Here is a 20,563-nt window from a genome sequence, read left to right on the forward strand (position 1 = left end):
TTTTCTTCATTGCAGTTGGAGTAACCTCCGCTTTTCTTACTCACTCCAGACTTTCTTTCTGCTGCTCTTTCAGCTGCATATTTCACTACTTGCAGCTTGTAATCTGCAGAATATGATTTTCTTTCCGTGTACAGTCTTAGCAGATACTGGTACACAAGCCTAGAGCGCCCTCTAGTGGCTGTCAGTGTGAAAATAACAAACATTTTGATATACAAGTCTCACCTGAGTATAAGTCGTACCCCAGGCCAAACTATGAAAAAAAAGTGCGACTTATAGTCCGGAAAAAATTAGGTTTAGTGAAGGAAATGTCTGAGAACCACTGCCTGCATGTTTATATTTGTTTTTAATTTCCCCTCAAATCCACTCCCAAAAAACTGGCCTGTCCTTTTAAACCTCGCAATCAATCAAATTCCTTTTTTTTTTTTTTTTACCAATCTCACTCATAAATCATTTCCCTTTTTTCCCCCCTCCCCCTTTCATTTATCCTTTCTCCCTCTCCCCTCCCTCGAAATCCACTCCTCCTCCTTCCTCCTCTTTCCCAGATGCGCTCGGGACAGATCACCAGAAAGCTTTGGGGATCCAGCAAGAGATTGACCCAAGAGACTCTTTACAACACCCCAAAATGACCGGACCCGACCCCATCCTGGTGCCCCCGAATCCCGCCTCTTCCCGACCGCATTCCAGCCTCTTCCAGGAACTCCTCCTTCTCCTCCTACCTTCATCCTTGTCAGTCATGCAGCATTCACTTTTCAGTATTTCCATGCATAGACAGTAGAATACAGTGGACACAGTCTGTTTTTGTCGACTCCAAAAATGGCTGGCCATTTCAAAATATTTTAGGGAATAGTACTTACCTGTTCTGATACTTTGGCTTATTTTGAAGCCTTTGCCAGATGCCCCGATTGACCCAAGTTGTTTTCATAGTGCTATGTCATTATTTACACTCTTGGCCAAACTATTCAAAGGTCAAGGGGCCGAACCTGACAATCGTTGCCAAAGTAAAGCTCCACTTTGTAGAAAAAAGCAGGTATTGTGCCCATAAATGACCTTTTTGGGCACCTCCTTTTGGAGAAGATAAGGAATTGACAGTATTTTCAACAACAGGTATTTGAAACCGGACGTGTGTATCATCTTGGGACCTATTGGAATATCCAGTATTGAAAAAGTGGATGAAGATTTATTTGTTTTCTTCTCATCATGGGACAATTGACTCTGTGTGTAACTTCAAATCATGACAACGCCGCCTAAGATGTGACTTCCTGTTTCTATCCGGCACGCCAAAATAAAAGCACCATCTTATTCATTAGTTCGACAGTTCATTAGTTCAACTTTCTTTATGCCTATTACAAAATACTTAAAATTTGTGTGTTTCATTATATTCTTGTAATGTTGCAAGTACCTGCTGAGCTAATCAATGAGACGAGCTGTGTGCTTTTATTTTGGCGTGCTGGATCGAAACAGGAAGTCGCTTCTTGGGAAGGGTTGTTATTGATTTGAGTCAATCCAGAGCTACTTTGTTTTGTACTTTTCCTAGAAATCCCAATATAAAGTGTCCACTGTTTTCTACTCTCTATGTGAAGCCCAGTTTTGTTTTCTCTGTGGTTCTTTTTCCCCACAAAACCTCTACTTTTGATTGCTCTTTACGGCGCTGGCGCTTTACCTGCAGTCCAAAGTAGCCTCTGAACCACTTCACGCCACTTTGTAAACGCCACTACAACTTTATTGTGTTTCAATCGTTTCATAATTAACAATTTCCACCAGCTTGTTATGATTCTGAATCGCTCGCTTGTGTGCCGCCTATACGGTTGTGTGAATGTTTATTCCCCCTCACGCTTTATCTTAAAGTATAGTTTCAAGTGGCCTTTTTTTGTCTCATTCAGATTATGCCTTATGCAGTAACCCAGCTCATCGCCTCCATCTGCAAGACCAAACTCTATGACGATGTTTTTATACGTTAATATTGTGAATGTGTGTTTCTTTTCCCCTGTTTTCTCGCATGTATCTTGACACTTGGAAGGTCCACTTTGAGAATGCAGTCCTTTTGAGATTTGTTTTTTTTTACTCTTAACACTACATTGTATTTAGTTATCAAATCAGTCCAATTCACAAGCTTACTTTCCGAATTATTTATGTTACTTGAAGACTTTTTTATTTATAACTAAGTAGCAGTTTTTAATGCTGTTTGCAAAATAATTGTGTTCGAGCTGACTGTTTAGAGACCCGTAAAATGAAGACAAAAGCTTAAGGGCTGTCCAAGCTTAGCAATACAAGTCTTTCTTCCTTGTCCCTAAAGGCCATTTAACACATACTAGTCTTCCCTTATCTTCAGACGGGACAGTGAACTCCCTTAAAGTGATGGTCTGTAAGTTTGCAAAGTGAACAATGAAATCCCTCCCCTCTTTAACCACAAAGCCCTTCTTAGTTTGCAAAGTGAAGAGAGCAGGAACAGAAATGGACAAAGTAAAGGATCAAGCTCCTCCCCCTCCCTCCTGATTGGACCTGACAGGCTGGTTCACAGGAAAAGCTCGTCTCATTGGTCAACGCGGGAGGATACTAGAATCTGATTAGTTGCTGAGATAGATACAGACGGCATCTCTGGAATCGGCCATATATGGTCATGTTTGAAAACAGTTAAGGGGGAAAACAATGTAAACTTTGTCTAATTATTCAAAAATTACTTTAACAAATGCTGAATTATGAATATAGTTTTCTACTAAATAAAGATACAAAGACATGGAGAGGAGCAAAGTGGTTCAACAGCCCATAAATACATAAATAACTGAGAATGCTAACTTGATGCTTCATGTTAGCATTGGGCTAATACTAACGGTTAGCTAGCGCTTTTCACTTCTACTGAACAATCTGCAGAGAGAAAATATCCATATGGGCCCGATTTACTCTGTTTACTCTGTACTGTGGTACGCCCCCTTCTATGACAAGATGCCGCCTGTATCTATCCGAGGAAGAGGAACTTTACAACAAATAAATCATGTATATATATTTTTTATTACTTGCTTTACATCAAAATCCAAGTCCAGGTGGTCAATTTCTCGATTTCCAGACTATCACTTTAAACGTCAACAACTCAGATAGTTACTGCAAGTTTTCCAGTACATTGCTATCCATTTTTATTCAAAATGCATATGCAGATGAAAATAGATGCGTTACTTAACCTGTGTGAACACGAAATGACCCATTTTTGTCAAAATGGAGAGCAAATGTGGCCCAGAAAGTGAAATCTCCTTTCATTTTTTCCATAGACTTTTTGAAGATTTGATTTATTAGAGTAGGGGTGACGGAGGCAAGTCAGATGATACTTGAAACTACTTGGAAATGTGGCAAAATGTTTAGTTTTATTATATTTCAGACAAATATTCGTATTAAAGTTGTGTGTTTTGTGGTCTTAAATTGCCATATAGCTGATATGGCTTCCGTCTATCTCTTTAACTCTTGTGGTCTTTTTGGGAAAAGTCTATGGGGAAAATGAATGTGAATTTACTTCCCTGCCCCTCTGAGGGTGTTTAAAGTGCAACTTCTTAAGCTACTGCTATGGCTTGTAGCTTCCTGTGCTTAAAAAAATGTGACAAATCATGGCAAGTTACCTTATAACAGTGATATTTCAGAATGCAAAACTGTCAATTTGAGAGTGTATTTTTTATGTATGTTTGTGACCACTTCCTCAATTGCAAATAGTGCCTTTGTCTCAACTTGGTGTTCATTTCTAAACAATAGCATCCAAAAAGAAATAACCAACTCTAGCATTACGATGAAAGCAACCAAAATGGCATTCCTCAATCCAAAAACCAAGAAAGTAAGATCTCTATACAAAAATCAACTATTTTGTGTCTTTTTCTCTGTGATTGTGTGTATATGTGTGATTATTTATGAAAGCCCTATATATATATAATGTACAGCATGATTCTCGTTATTTTTGTTCTGGTGTATTTCAAATGTACTTTTTTGCACTTTCCAAGGTACTAAATAATTGTAACTAATTCTGTTTTAAAAGCCCCCTAATCTGTAAAAAGGAAAAAAACAGCTTTGTATACAAGAGTAGTAAATGATCATTAAAAGTATTGTCTGAAATTTAAAATGTTTTCGTTTGTGAATGAAATGAGGCAAATGTTTCATGAAAGGTTTTATTGTTTGTTGCAGAGTTTAGGCAACAACAGGATAGGAGCAAATGGACGCCCTCTTGAGGTCGCAGTCGGCAGCGCTCCACCAAGTTGCTTCTAAAGGAGAGAGGGTAGGGACAGAGCAGAAACATTAAAATACACATTTACACATGTTCATTAAGGGGAAAGTCTGTCCCAGGTGGTTTTTGAGCTTAGTTCTGCTTTAAATTGCGGTCCCTAAGTAACTCATGCCCCTAGAGGCCATAAGCGCCACTGCAGGAGTCGTAGCATGTTGTGTTTTTTTACTCATTAATTGTCCGTGGAAGTAAATCCTACGCCGGCAGAAAAGATAAAGAAAAAAACAAACAAACAGAGGGATATTGTCCATCCAATGACGCAATGGGGATAATTTATTTCACTCAAACTTGGCTGTAAATACTGTTTAAGTGGCGCTAGCCCGCAGTTAGCTTTGCCCGTTAGCCTGTGGTGCGTACCTATGTTCCCTGGGTGTTGGTACATCAACCAATCACGAGTCATGAGAGTGAAACGTCATACATATATTAACCAGCTTGACCCTGCCCTAGTCACTAACTAACCTTTAGGATAGCGGGCTGGTGTCTAATCTTAAATTCCCCCACTTCTATTGACTGGGGAACATAGGGCTGACCCAGTTAGCCTGTTGGCTTCTTCTTCAGGGGTGGTTTTCTGGCCAGAGACACCAGAGGAAGATGAAAGACCCCCCAATCATTCCATTAACACTACCTCCAGAAGGACTACGAAAAGGATTTATTAAGGTAAACAAGTTACAGTTCTGCTTTAAGCTCGGTCACTTGTTTCAAGAGCTTGTGTTGTTCCAGTGCAGTCTGGTCTAATAACAACCTTCATTTATCTTGAATCCTGGTTTAGTCCCAGATTAGACTCGTTTGGTCCCAGTGTAAGTCCTAGTTTAGTGCTAAGACTCCTCATGGATTTGTTAATAAGTCTTAATAATTCCCCTTGGATTTTGAACCATTTATCATCCTGCCAGGTCAACCTACCAAGTTACATAATACTGCAGAACATTAGACAGATAGGAGAAATCCAGGACAAGCTATTTATTATGTATCATGATACGTTTGTCATCTCAAGGCTATCAGTTGACGTCAGAGGGACACTTGTACTTCTACTGTATTAATCCCAGTCTAATCAAAGTAGCAAATTTTATTAGCTGCTATAATCAAACCTTTATCTGAACTATGAACTAAAACCCTTTGATGCTCCAGTGCTTGTTCACACAGCATCAGAGTCAGTGAAATATTAAGATTAACGTAGTTCAAGCAACAGCAAATCCGTCCATACACTTAGAATAAACCTAGTCAAGAGTAAATGTGCTTGTGCTGCTTACCCATTCTGAACATCTCCACACAGACGGGTTTGTCGGTGTGGATATTGGGCTGCCCGGGCATCCAGTCACTGTACCTCCACTCTGACCCGTCCAGCCACGATGCCTGCTGGTTCTGTAAACAGTATGACAAGGGATTGAAACAATATCCCAGTAAATGTGTGTTTTTAATGGCCAGAGCTGCACAATATGCTGTCAAATTATTGTTTTTTGTTAAAAGTCAGTGTATTGCCCTGATTAAAGTGGTCATTCTGGTCATCCTGGGTGATGTGGAACATGTCCCACATACTGTATAAATGATGGTTCAAAGAGCAGTGTTGTGCCAAGGTAGAACAACACTATCTGTCTTGTTGATAACGTATCTCATGGCTCTACCCTTGGCCTTTGAGAGCAATGGGAGCCAAACCAAGCACTTTCCATCCTTGTAACTTAAGGCAACAGACGCCTGATTTACAGTTATATCCGTGGTTCTCTAAAGTACCACCTAAAGTCTGGCTACACGAGGATAGGTACAGACATAAACCTAAACTCTTACTCTTTCACTGAGGTAAACTGGATATTATTCCTTGTATAAATTCACTTCAGCTTTGTAAAATAGATCTTTATTTCAGCGTTTTAAAACTTGCCTTGACTGTGCCTCCCAGCCAGGTCATCACTGGGTCTCGCTGTCCTCCGTTTGTCACCATAGAAACCAGTCTGGACTGCAGGTCCTCGTTTGTTACGGAGGCCAACTCTGCGCTCGGATTATGGGATTTGCAAGAGTCCTACAGGTTTAAATACAGACAAATGCACACATTTAGACTCTTTTAATGCAGAAGTTCATGAAAATAGTTAATAAAGATTCCCAAACCTGAGCTTCCAAGAATGGCATGGGCATTGGGTTGAATACATAGCAGCGTCCATAGATGATTTCCCCATCGCATCTAGCTGTGTTGGGTTCTTGTCTAGATCTAAATCTAGCTTCGATGTGATTTAATGGTTGGGTATCCTGTCTGTCACCATCTCGGACTGGCATAAAAGGTCCCGCGCCTGGCCTAAAGCTTTCCACGAGGTTATTGGATGGCTCAGCAGGGAGAGCTTTGAAAGACAGGGCCACGTCTTTGTGGTTAAGGGGATTTGTCGGCTCTGTACCCTGCCTGAACCCATCTGGAAGTGTGTTAACTTGTTTGGCATTCAAAGAAAGGGCTACTTCTCTGTGGTGTTTAGGATTCGTTGGCTCGGTTCCCTGCCTGAACCCGTTTGGGATGCGTAGAGATGGTTCAGTTCCCTGACGGAAACCATCGGGTAAAGGCATAAACCGTTCAGTGCCTTGTTGAAATCCTTTTGGAATGCCTAGAGAAGGCTCGGTGCCTTGTCTAAACCCGTCCGGGATTGGCATAAAGCGCTCAGTACCCTGCCTAAATCCATCGGGGATATGATGGGACGGCTCAGTACCTTGTCTAAACCCATCAGGGATATGATAGGACGGCTCAGTACCCTGTCTAAACCCTTCTGGAATTGTGTAGACTACTTTGGCCTTCAAAGAAAGAGCGACTTCTCTGTGGTCATTAGGGTTTGTTGGTTCTGTACCCTGTCTGAACCCATTTGGGACGCGCAGAGATGGTTCGGTTCCCTGACGAAAACCATCGGGTAAAGGCATAAAGCGCTCAGTACCCTGCCTAAATCCATCGGGGATACGATAGGACGGCTCGGTTCCTTGTCTAAACCCATCTGGAATTGTGTTCCCTTGTCTTCTGTTCAAAGGGTTGGTTGGTTCTGTACCCTGTCGGAACCCATTAGGGATTCGTAGAGAGGGTTCGGTGCCTTGCCTGAACCCGTCCGGGATGGGCATGAAACGCTCGGTGCCCTGTCTAAAACCTTCAGCGAGACCTAGCGATGGCTCCGTCCCTTGTCTAAACCCATCTGGGAGTGTTGCGTGCTCCTCAACCCGAACCCAACCTCCGCCATTTTTCTGAACAGGGACTTCTTCTGCTGCTGTAGAAGAGACGATTTAAGAACTAAAGTCCAAGAAAAAAAAACGTCAGCAGTTTTCAAGTTACTTACTGTCATCTATGAGCCAATGTCTTCTTTCCATTTCTCCGTGTCCATTACCCATTGGAGGCGAGATCAAACCTTTAGATAGAAACATTTACATATTACTCATATTTTCTGTATTTGTATGGCAGAAGTCTTGCTCGTACCTGTCCTCCTTTCCATTTCGCTCATGTAGTCCTGCACCAGACCAGTGTTGAGGTCCACAATGGTGCGTCTCGAGGGCTCAGTGCCTTGTCGGAATCCTTCGGGGAGTGTAACATCTTGAACCCCCAAAGGAAGATCATGGTGTGTCTTTGCCAGGCGTCTGGAGATGGGACGAGCCTGGAGGCCTGTGGAAGGAACATGGAAGGACGTGGTTCAGAACTAACTATGCTTGACTCAAAAAGGAACTATTAACTCCATGCACAAACAAGACTTAGCTTGCAAATAAGTAAAATAGGACTTACCTGTCAGGGCCAATGTTAGCAGCACGATCTTAAACATCCTAAAGTTTCAAAATAAACCAATATGTAATCAGTATAAATGCTATGTCAATGTCAAATGCTTGTAGCTTACCTGAGACTGCAGTTGTAACTTCACACTGAGCAACTTCTCTAAAAGGACACCAGCAATAAGTACTCTATCGCGACCATAAAACCCCTAGTAAATAATATACTAATACGCAATGAGTGTTATATAAATGCTGCAATTGTTTACAGTCAGTGTTCTTTGACCCACATTTATTTGTTTTTCTGATAACACCTAGAATACCAAGTTGGCATAGAAGCACGATAAATATTGTGCTGTAAACCTGTGTTGTGTTTAAGTCCACAGAAATGTCTTGCAAGAGAATTGTCCTAATTCTATCATAATGGTCCTACACCTGCAATTGTATGGAGAATATTAAATCAAAAGACATTAATGAAATGTTATTGGTTCAGTTTTGCTTCTATACTTGATTAATGTAAATGTTATTTGCCCTCATAAATGACTTTGTCCCTGCAATTTTTTATTTACTGTATCTCTCTCACTGTGCATTAAATAAAAAGTTTCTAAAAGAAAAAAAGACAAAAAAAAGGAAGGAATGAAGGAATTAGGAATTTAATTTACACTTACACAACAATATAATATATATATATATAATATTGTAATTAATATAGTGATAATGATTGTGACAACAGGCTGGTGGTGGTGATGGTTGTAATAGTAGTAGGTTTCATTGAAGTATGTACTTTTACATGTGTCTTGCTTTTGCTCTTTATTTTTCATTTTAGAGTTTTTCTAAATAAATATAAACAATATAACATGACTAATATACGAAAACATACACACAGATATAAAAGAAACGAACAAACAAAAAATGTAAAATAAATAAATAAAACATTTAAAGAACAGGAGGAAAGAGTTTAGTTTGTCTTGTATACCATTGTTTACAGTTGCCGTTTTCAAGCAATATACACGATATAAATAATATATATATAAAGAAAAAAAAAAGATTGCACAAATTGTTGTAGTTCAGGTCAGCTCTGCGCCAGATTAAATGTTTTTTTAAACACAACCACTGCAAGTGACCTTTTATGCAACGCTTAAGGTAGCTTCCATTTTCACCTCTGTACTTCCTGTGCTGTTTGTGTGTTAGTTACTGTATATGGCTATTCCGCCCGTGGTGTTCGTCCCACTCACACAAATCAAACGCTGGTGACTTTCTGCGCGGTGATTGGTTAATGTAGACTCACTCACATGTGTACGAGTCATGCGCCACTGAGCACCCCTATGTAAAGAGATAGGAGCTGGGACAGCATGCCTCTTCCATGTATATAAGTACAGTTACTGTTACTTTCTGCGGAAACAGACGGAGTCGGCAAAAATAAATAAATATTAGAATTCATATATCCTTTTATTATTCCTTGCGCCTAAAAAATAGAGGACACATTGGTTACATTTGCAAGCATCAACACATTTTTTCCTTATTATCTATCATTTTGTCAATCAGGGCAGATATAAAATTTAGTATTTTTTTTTTTACTTTTTATTTGTATTATCATTATTTTCATTCTTGAATGTGCTTGAAATAAATTAACAAAAGTACGAATAAAAAAAATACATTTTAAAATAATTCAATAGCTAAATGAACAAAATGCCTCCTCGTGTTTGTAAAAAATATAAAAACAAAAACACAGTTCTTTTACTTTGAAGGCGCTAACCGGAAGTGCCCGTCTCCAGCAGCGTGATCGGTCCAAATCCGGAAGTGTCCCTTGCTGTAGTTCGCTCTGCTCTTCTCCTCTGCGGACCATCGTGCACCAGGGACACCGCCGTCCCTTCAAACCCGCTTTTTGTTTATTTTTCTTTGCCCCCTCGGTCGAGTCGTAGTATTTCCGCTTTCCCGGACAAGTTTGCACAAGTTGTAGGTTACGCAATGAACGTGACAGTGACAGAGTGACTTTCCACGGCTTTGAAAACACCACCACCTCCAGCAGCAGCGGCGGCGGCTAGCTTTAGTTTGTAGCCTAGCTCCGTCTTCAGTGTGCCTCTCTGTCCTAAAACTTTTAAAACATTTGTATAAATTATGGCTTTAGTTGCAGCTTTTAGAAGATTGGGGCAGTACACACGGAGATCTGCTGCTGTCCTGTCCTCTCCTGCAGTTCGGCATAGTAACCTGAGGAGATTTACTACAAGTACACAGCCCTTGAGGTGAGTGGCACTGTACCTTTACACAATTACACAAATTACATGCGCTTCGGGCTTTCTTGCATTCTAGGAAATCTTGTGTATGCAATTAGGTACATTCATGTTGGTTCTAGATTATTGATCACGTGATAAAACCTCTACATTTATGCCTCTATGTCCTGAAATGCTGCTCATTTTTTGTTAAATATGAAAAATAATGGACCTATTTTTATTGGACAACATGAGCTGAATCTTGTAATACCTCAGAATAAACAACACATAAGTTACTGTACTGTAATGTTTAGCAGCATCCACCTACCTCCATATAAACATTATACTAGTCAAAAGAAAAGCAACAAAACATGGGTTAATTAACGTAGAATAACATGTTGCAACGATTACCATTGCAGTAATGATTGTGTCAGGTTTACTGTCAATATTTGGCTTTTATCTCTTGTGTTTTGACTTGAGAGAACATTACAAATAAGTGATAAGATTAGACCATTTTCCCAGGAGAAGTTGTGTTCATGGGCGACACGTGTGATAAGGGTTTTTTTTACTTTAGAGTTAACTCCCAAGGATGTGATCATGGCCACACAAGCAGAGAGTTAGTGGTGTCAGGCGGCTTTTAAATTGAGTAAGAGGGATGTCAGGCTCGATATATTAAGGACAGGAAAGTATCGTGATAAACGATAATTTTGACTCTAACGATACTAGATACTGTCAACTCTCAGACCTACAAACTACGGTAAAACTTTGTTCTTAAGTACATCTTAATCATATCAATGACAACAATCAAGCACACAAGCTGCTCAATACCCTTCAGTCAGAAATAAAAGTTTTACAAAGAAGAAATTGGGGTTAATGCTAACAAATGTATAGATGATAAATATTGAGGCCACACATATGTCGTTCAACTGTTATTTATTGAACGATAAGTCGCTATAGTAACTAGGAACCTTTTGACTGACTGACTGCGGTAAAATACTGCTGCAGAAATAGCAAAAATGCCAAACATTGTGAAAAATGTCATAATAATCCCCATTTAGTTGCATAATAGGCTATATGCACAGTTTCCCCACGTGACGTCTTCCTGGACAGTCAGCCAGACGCAGCACTTCCTGTCGCTGGTCGTTTACGTTCACAATTAGCAGGTTCTCACACAAAAATAGCGATAGCTCAGGATCTGGTTAAGGACAACGAGTTACTGATGGACAGTCACAGCAACGTATTACAAACATCATGTTCGCTGTGAATCCAGCACCAAAAGAAAACGCCAGCGTTCGTAAGGTAGGAGCTTTTATCTTAGAGCTAAAGGCTAGTGTTGAAAAATGATAATATAACATGTAAACAAGTAAATATTATTTAAACTACTAACAGGACGATTCTTTTTTGCGCAGGCTCGTTCTAAACTTTGCGCTAGTTTTATTTTTTATTTTGTTAGCCGCGTTAGCTTCAAGACAAAAACATCCACCGTTATGAACACGGAGGTTTCCTCCAGTGAAGTTGTTGCGTCTCACGTAATATTTTTTAACCTGCTCCAGCCACATCCGAACTTTTACTCGCCGTCCTTTACCAAATCTTAAGCTATTGCTTCATTTCTGTGGGACCTGCTAATTTTTAATGGGAAGAGATGACAGACAGGAAGGACAGCCTCTGGCTGACTGTCCAGGCGGAAATCACGTGGGGTCACTGTGCATATAGCCCATAGTGGTTTTATTGTGAGAATCCCCATTAAGTTGTATAATTCTGCTTTTATTGTGAAAACCCCTATTTAGTTGTATTATAGTGCTTTTATTGTGAAAATCCCCATTAAGTTGTATAATAGTGCTTTTATTGTGAGAATCCCCATTAAGTTGTAAAATTCTGCTTTTATTGTGAAAATCCCTATTTAGTTGCATAATAGTGCTTTTATTGTGAAAATCCCCATTAAGTTGTATAATAGTGCTTTTATTGTGAGAATCCCCATTAAGTTGTATAATAGTGCTTTTATTGTGAAAATCCCCATTAAGTTGTATAATAGTGCTTTTATTGTGAAAATCCCCATTAAGTTGTATTATAGTGCTTTTATTGTGAGAATCCCCATTAAGTTGTAAAATTCTGCTTTTATTGTGAAAATCCCTATTTAGTTGTATTATAGTGCTTTTATTGTGAAAACCCCCACGTAGTTGTATAATTCTGCTTTTATTGTGAAAATCCCTATTTAGTCTTATTTTAGTGCTTTTATTGTGAAAATCCCTATTAAATTGTATAATTCTGCTTTTATTGTGAAAATCCCCATTTAGTTGGATTATTGTGCTTTTATTGTGAAAATCCCTATTTAACTGTCTCCGTGGGGTCAATTTTTTCTAGTTCGGCTTTACCCAAATCTAAAACCTTCTTCATGCCTATAGGCCAATGTAACGCTTAATTTGAAAGCTAAGACCTGCATGCCTGACCCCAACTTCTTCGTCACGTTTTTGCAGTGTTTTTTTTATCACATTTGAAGCTTTTTATTTTTTGTGACCTTTTAGTTTTTCATTACACACATAACTTGTCACGCTGTCACTCCATGTTGTCACATCCCGGGTTGAAGGTTTGGCGGGTCCATGCCCTCTCCCTGAGGTCGCTGAGTTTTTGTGGATTTACGTCAGCTGCGTGTGTGTGGTTAGCCTTTAGCCTGTTAGCGCTGGCTCCTGGCTGTCATTCACAGGTTCATGTTGTGTTTTCAAGGTTCAAAAGGACTCTCGGATCCCGGCTGTGTGGGCTCATTGATAAATAGTAGTGAGCCAAGTTTACAGGTCAAGAGTTTACTCGTGGGTAGAGACATTTTCAATACAGAATCAGAATAGATGGATCTCAGTGAAGACTTGAACCATAAACCTGACTGAAACCCACAGCCTTTAGCCCTGTCTGAGGACTGGACTCCCATCAGCCTTGGGCACATCTTCACCCTGCCTGTCCATGGATCTGTACTTGTGGTTCTACTCAAGGTTTCCCTTTTTTTCCTCCCACTGGGCTTCGTGAGTTTGTCCTTGCTCAGGAGGGTCTAAGGACGGGACAGTTATTCACCTGCAGCCTCAAAGTCGACTGATATCTGTCTCATCGTATCTGTTTTAGGGCTGGGCCATATGGACCAAAAGTCATATCCCGATATATTTAGTTTGAATATCGATATACGATATATATCCTGATATTTTTTGAGAGCTATGTGACAGCTATGACATGTTAAGTCAAAGCTTTTATTGAAAACTCACTTTAAAATGTAAACAAAAACTAGAAATAGCAAAATAAAGTGCTCAATTTAAGATAAACTTTTTAAAAATCAGCTTGAGATTACCTGATTCCTTTTGGTAACTTAATAGCTTATCTGAATTTGAGATATCCCGATTCCCTCCAATGTCCACTCCTTAAAGGCGAGTGGTAAGGGGTCAACACAACTTTATATGTAAACTTGATATTAATGCATATTTTGCCTTCTTCTTTTTACCTAGGGGCTGTTTAAAGGGTCAGCATGGCGCCTAGGGATGGGACGATAAATAAATTTGGGGTCACGATTATCTTGGCCAAAATAATTAACAATATTATTTGCCTCTGGCTTAAAAAAAATCCCTGAAACTGCAGACATTATGGGTATTGGCAATTATTAAATATTCCTCTTCATTGTCTGCTGTAAATGTCATATTGAGTGAGACATAAAGTATTTAAAGGGACGTTGTGTAACATTTTGGACTATACTGTTGTCATCAATACAAAACATGCAGTTAATGAGCGGCTCGACACAGAAAATGCTGTTTCTGTCTTAACAATGGAGACAAGAAACTACTTTATATTCTCTTAGCGGCAAGTAAAAAGGCCATCACCAGAAGATGGCTCAAGCCTGGAAAACCAACAAACGAGGATTGGATCAACATTATTCACGACATCTACATCATGGAAAAAATTTCATCTCAGTTGAAACTGCAAATGGACTCATTTTACAGGATTTGGTCAAAATGGACAGAATATGTCAAGCCGATAAGATCTGATTTCATGTAAAGTTGATATATAAATACTGCTGATTGCTATTGTTGACAATGCTATGTAACCAAAATGGTACCCCACCTCTCTGTTGTTCATTTGTGCGAGTTCCACATGTAAAAATGGAAGAGCAAAATCACATTACTACTTTTTTTTGGAAAGAAAATATGTAAAATTTTATTATTTGTCTCTTCAATAAAAAATAAATGTGAAAAAAAAAAGAAAAAGAAAAAAAAAGAAAATGCTGTTATTGCAGTGGGTAATTAAGGAAAGGATTTGGATGAGGAACTAAACTACTGAAATCTTAAATACTGCTGACTTCAATCACATCTCCATGGAGACGCACCCACTCCCAGTAAAGTTACCGGCACTGGCTGTCTGATGGATGTAGCGAATAACGATATTATTGTTTTTCGTCTCATCCCTAATGGCGCCTTTACTTCCCATCAGGGTGGCCTCTGTATGACGCTCCAGGACTGATTGTTTTTAGGTTTTCTGGTTGGGTTCCTGGGTGGAATGTGTGCGTAACCTTGGAGATGCTTCCACCAGCAGAGGAAACCGACCAGGAACCCCAAAAAAAACACAATTGATCCTGGAGCGTCATAGAAGCCACCGTGATGGAAAGCAAAGGTGCTCAAATATGCAGTTCTATCAAGTTTTTTTCCGCACAAAAAGTTCCATAATGGACCTTTAACATCGCGATATATAACAATATGACAGCTTGAAGGCAAATTCTGCAGTAGAATTCTCAGCTGCCCCCACTTCTATGTGAGCTTATTCTAAAAGCATGTTATGCCATCATGTGAACGCTGCCTATTCTTTTACATTGAGGCTGGTGCCCTCCAGAGACTCGGCTCAAAGGCCTATAAGAAGATGAAGAATGTTGATCCACTGGTTTAATCCGGACAGAAACACTTACTCAAATTTAGTGGATGTTATGAGCTCTCTCTGCTTCATCCAATACTACAGGCCACCACTCTCAAACTGTGAGATGGATCCTCAACTTTCATGCAACTCGTCCGGTTGTGTTTTTACTGGAGGATCATCAAATATGGAAGACTGTAGCTTCAGAAGATAATCATAACAAATAAAGAGCTGGAGAAGATTTAATCTGCGGGCAAAAAATGTCAACAAGCGCTCGTGTCCTGAATGCATGGGATTCCATTTGTTTGGCTGCACACAGTTCATTATTTGGTCTCACTCGTAAGTAATGGATTGTGATTTTTGTCTGCAGGTCGGATAACAAAGTCACGGTGCACTTTGTGAACAGAGACGGGGAGAAGATCACAGTGAAGGGCTCTCCCGGGGACTCTCTGCTGGACATGGTCATCAACGAGGACCTGGACTTCGATGGGTTCGGTCAGTAATAACCAGAGAAAGATAAAAATGTGCAAGGATCTGTATCTGTAAGTAAAGTATAGGCATTTATATGATATACTGTACCTCTACCGCTATGGAGCACTCATTTTTGTGATAAATATAAGGATTTTCTGGAGGTATTTATCAAACCTGGAAGACACAATGCTCCGCCCCCTCTCTCCGCTCATACAACTTTACCATAGTAGAAAATACACAGCAAAAAGTGAAGTTAGGAGTTTGCAACAGAGCTTCATAAGTGGCTAACACACACAAGCTAACAAGCGTTTTTATTGACTCACCGTTCTGGTCCATCGCAGTTCACATTTTGCCTGGCCTGCCAAACTACATGCTTAGATAGGCTGGGAGGAGCTGTCCAGACGGTTCTTCTTTTGAACAGAAAGGTGGAGGCAAGTTTATATTATGGGACTCACTTTGGTTATAAGAGTTAATCCACTTTGGTTCTGGCCAAGGTTCACCAAACATCCATCAGAGACAGTCACAGAAAAACACTATTTTGGCTGATAGTCGCTAAATCCGGGAAAGAAATTCCAATTTTCTGGCGAGTGGCCTCTTCTTTAGGAAGGTTGGATGAAGTCATTCCTCGTAGCCAAATGTGCTTTTCTCTGACATTATCGTTAGCTAAGAAAAAAGACCCGGTGTCCAGAGTAGGTTAGAAAGAGCTCCTTCTTCATAGCTCCCAGTGTAAACATGACATCTGTTCAGACGCTCAGGGGATGCGTTTGTTTGGTCCATTTTTTTCCCCCTTTATTTCTTTCTTACAACAGAAATAATACATTTCACAAATTAAAATCAGGCCATAAGCATAGAATTAAGACAGTACATTACAGACGTCGAGCACTTCCGTTACGCTCTTGACAACACAACTGAGCAAGTCAGTCGTTTAGAGCAGGATTCAGGAGGATTGCTGAGAACTGCCTGAATGAAGCCAAAAACCTCTCTGGGGTTGTTTTTGATAAGGAATTAGCATAACAACATGGCTAAAAGCTCCAAAAAGTCGATTTTGCATGATATAGCTCCTTTAAAGGGACTATACGGAGTTTAAACATGTTAAAATTAAGTATTTTCCTCCCCCTACATGTTCCAGCAATGTCCTAGTATGTAGAATGAGCTCAGACCTGTTCAGACCAGGTGTTAATTCGCGTCTGAAGTGCCGTCATGCATGAGCTCAATATTGAAGCTGCAGTTACACGTATGACCTGAGGTGGCAGGAGTGAGTATAAAATCACAAACTTGCATCTAGCCCCTTTAATATTTGTTGTTTTTTGTATGGTCCATGTCTTCAGGAGCGTGTGAAGGGACGCTGGCCTGCTCCACGTGTCACTTAATCTTCGACGAGGACGTGTACAAACAGCTCGGGCCGATCACAGACGAGGAGATGGACATGCTCGACCTGGCGTACGGCCTGACAGACACGTGAGCGACACCTCTGCTCCTCCTGCTAATACTTCTCTTCTTTCTTTCTTTCTTGCCTATTCATCGACATATTTTACTCTCGCAGGTCTCGACTGGGTTGCCAGATCTGCCTGACCAAGTCTCTGGAAGGGATGGTGGCGCGTGTGCCCGAGAGCGTAGCAGATATTCGACAGAGTAAAGACGGCTCTTCCTAGTAGTAGTCGTCACACGTTCATTGACACAAGGGGGCGCCACTGTTCAGTAAGTCCAAAGCCGGGGATTTGTTCATCTGCTGCTCAGCTATTTCCTGGCGTTTGGTACAATATTTTTCATACACCAAATAACCTTTTAAGTACAAAATAAACTTGGCAACATGTTTGTAAATGTCCGTCTTGTTCATCTGAGGTTTTGAATGAGGGTCAAAAGAAGCGACAAACAGGTGAAACTCGGAAAATTAGAATATCATACAAAGTTCTCTTCTGTTGTATGGCTCAGCTTGTAAAAACCCCAAATTAAAAATCTAATAAAATTATAATATCATCAAAATTATAACAAATAAAGGCTTGGCATATCTTGTCTTTGCAAATATTGTAATATTGGAATGACGCCTTGCCGTGAGTCTTTTTGTTTGACTTTAGGAATAACTAGGAGGCACCTGCTGGAGGAGCGAAGGGGCCACGAAGGTTCATAAGGTAAAAGCAGTTCTGAAAGATAAGAAGGACCAAGACCATTAAGACATTTCAAAAACATTAAAAGAACTTTAAAGTTGATCCTGAAACACACGGGGAGCCAATGCAGCGATTCTAAAACTGGTGTAATGTGGTCCCGCCTCCTGGTCTTCGTCAGGACACGAGCTGCTGAATTTTGTAGAAGTTGTAGACCTGATATACTCTTTGGGAAGACCAGAAAGCAGGGCATTAAAAAAAAAATCTTAATGTGTGGAATAAACGTCAGTTCAGAGTCAAAAATCACGCCCAGGTTCTTCACCTGTGAGGAAGGATTAAAAGACAGTGACTGTAGTTTGGGTAAAAGTTTCTCTTTTAGGGCCGATGATTAACATTTCACCACCCAAGAAGTGACTTCCTGTTTCGATCCAGCACGCCAAAAATAAAAGCACACACGCTCATCTCATGGATTAGTTCAGCAGGTACTTACAACATTACAAGAATATTATTGAATACACACATTTAAAGTGTTTTGTCTGTTAATAGTTTGGCATAAAGAAAGCTGAACTAATGAATAAGATGGTGCTTTTATTTTGACGTGCTGGAGCGAAACAGGAAGTCACGCCTTGGTCAGCGTTGTTAAAGTGAAATAATCCAACACAAATGCCCAACCACATTTTAACTACTCCAAACGACTCAAATCTGGATTATTTTGTTCAAATTGAGACATTTATACTTATCTAGTCAATTTCTTGTTGCTGTGAATGAGTCTATATAATATATTAGTTTCACATTTTAAGTTTATTTTCCGAGTTTCACCTGTAACACTTTCCCTATATCAGACTTTACTCCAGTTGCCTTTCTATGATTGTAATCAAATGTAATCAGCATTGTATGGATTTACTACTAGACCCAGTATCTCTGTTTATGTAAACCTATTAGGATTTTATTTATTCTGTTATCAAAATGAATATATTCTTAGAAATGTTCACCCTGGATGAAACCGAAGTTAGTTTTTGGTTCACTTTGGAATACACACTGCACAAATTAAGATTTCCGTCACATTGTGGAGCAAATGTAGGTTATCTGTTATTAATAAATCCCAGTAGAAAATTCAAATTGCAAGATTATCCAAATGCGTACGTCCTTTTAATCATGTTTAAAAAGGAAGCAGCGACGTGTCTGTACCGCCTGGACAAAAGGACTTGATTTTAAGCAGTTTCTCGGCGCCTTAACACTTGTGGCTCACGGAATATTTTATTATTGTCACTATTGTAGGTTTAACATTATTTCTGTTGCGTCCGTTAAATCACAAAGTCCACTATGTAACCTTTGATTTAACCCGGTGATTGTACATAGAGCACTGTATAACTGTGTATAGTCTTTAAATAAAAACGGAATTACTTTCTAACGGCCTTGTCATTTTTGTGTACTTTTTCTGAATTAATTGAGTCAACTTTACAGCATCGAGTGCAAGGAGGCATCTGCTCATTCGATTTTATTCTCATTAATCACACTAATGCCATTCATTTCTAGATGGATGTAGGTCAGTGATTAGACCTGTTGGTTATATTTGTACCGTCTATGGCCCAAAGGCTGTGAGTTCGATACCCGCTCATTCCCAGGTGGCAGCTCTAAACCATAGCTTAGTTTGAGTCTTTCTAAATTTCTGTTTCTCACACAGATGTGAAAGCAACAGCAGACCGACACAGTGAGGACTTGAACCCCTGACCTGAGGGCAGGAGGAGGAAACTTCTTAAAGCCCTGTGCTATAACCACATGAACATCAGCACACTCTCTGACACGGCTATAAGTTTATTTTACTTTACTTAACAGATGCACAGTTTAAACTATAATGTGGTTTGAGTCTGAACAAACGTCACAGACAGAAGTGGATCAACAGCTCTGGCACAGGCAGGATTCGAACCCTGCCCGTCATTGCAGCAGAAGCTTTTTTAACCCCTGGACCATCAGAACACACTGAGAGTCCAGCAGATGATCAGGTTGAAGAAGCTTCGGCTCCTCAAGCACTCAGTCAGACCTGAGTCACCAGTGAAGGTTCAGATTAAATCTACAGACGTGGATGGTTGTCCTCGTGTGATGAAGGCCATGGAGGGACCTGTTGGACCTGCAGGAGCTGAGGGACCTGGAGGAGCTCAGGGACCTGGAGGAGCTCAGGGACCTGCGGGAGCTCAGGGACCTGGAGGAGCTCAGGGACCTGGGTCCCCTGTGATCTACATGAATGACCAAATTGAGTGTGATATTGCTCCTGCTGAACTGGCGCCCCCTGCCGCTCGCTACTGCTCGTTGCGAGTGAATGTGACGTAAAAGGACTTTAAATGACACACATAATGACACAGCTCAACTGAGGCGTTGCTTGTATAGTAGATTATTTGTCATGACAGACTCTGAATTAAGTAGTTCAAACTTTTAACTTGTGGCAACACGCACTTAAAACACAAGGAAATATAAGAATCAAAATTAACATTGATATCTTTAATACTTTGCCTAAAGGAAATAGTCACTCTATTGGCCTTTAATGCCTGAGCAAAGTAGTAGTAGTAATGATGAAGAGATGAAAATTGTTTTCGTGTGTTTTATAACTGAATCCGTGCGAGCCTGAATGTATCTGGGAAATGGCGACATCTTGAGGTAATAGTGAGTTTTGAGCGCCCGTCAAACATTAGATTAACTTTAGCTCCATCTGGTGCCAGTGCAGTAGAATACAGGTCTGACTGAAGTGCGGCCTATTTGACTGATCGGAACATACTTGAAGATCTGGACATTTACACTGACTTTTCTTTGTCCTGTGAATTTACTGATAAAATGGAAAAATACTGCAAATTCTGTGGAATAAAAGAAAAAGATGATCAAACAATAAGTCACATATGTTCTCACACATTTCTTCAGTTATCATTTAATTTGATTGCATTATCTTTATCAGATCAATT

General features: G+C 40.0%; 2 protein-coding genes across 2 annotated transcripts in view; both read left to right on the top strand.

The window, feature by feature from the left end:
* nbeal1 (neurobeachin-like 1) overlaps nt 1–1,208 on the top strand; it is a 47,800-nt gene extending 46,592 nt beyond the window's left edge. Inside the window, exon 55 of the mRNA XM_079582090.1 lies at nt 543–1,208. Within this exon, the coding sequence (XP_079438216.1) occupies nt 543–626 (84 nt within the window). The 3' untranslated portion in view covers nt 627–1,208. The remainder of the gene's footprint in view (nt 1–542) is intronic.
* Nucleotides 1,209–9,736: 8,528 nt separating this feature from the next.
* On the top strand, nt 9,737–17,381 carry LOC306982149 (adrenodoxin-like). Its single transcript, XM_079581955.1, has 4 exons — nt 9,737–10,200; nt 15,410–15,534; nt 16,839–16,968; nt 17,054–17,381. The coding sequence occupies exons 1-4, from the start codon at nt 10,076–10,078 to the stop codon at nt 17,160–17,162; spliced, it is 489 nt and encodes a 162-aa protein (XP_079438081.1). The 5' UTR covers nt 9,737–10,075; the 3' UTR covers nt 17,163–17,381.
* Nucleotides 17,382–20,563: the final 3,182 nt, after the last annotated feature.

This window comes from Gobius niger (genome assembly GCF_951799975.1).
Source record: "Gobius niger genome assembly, chromosome: 23".
Classification (NCBI taxonomy): Eukaryota; Metazoa; Chordata; class Actinopteri; order Gobiiformes; family Gobiidae; genus Gobius; species Gobius niger.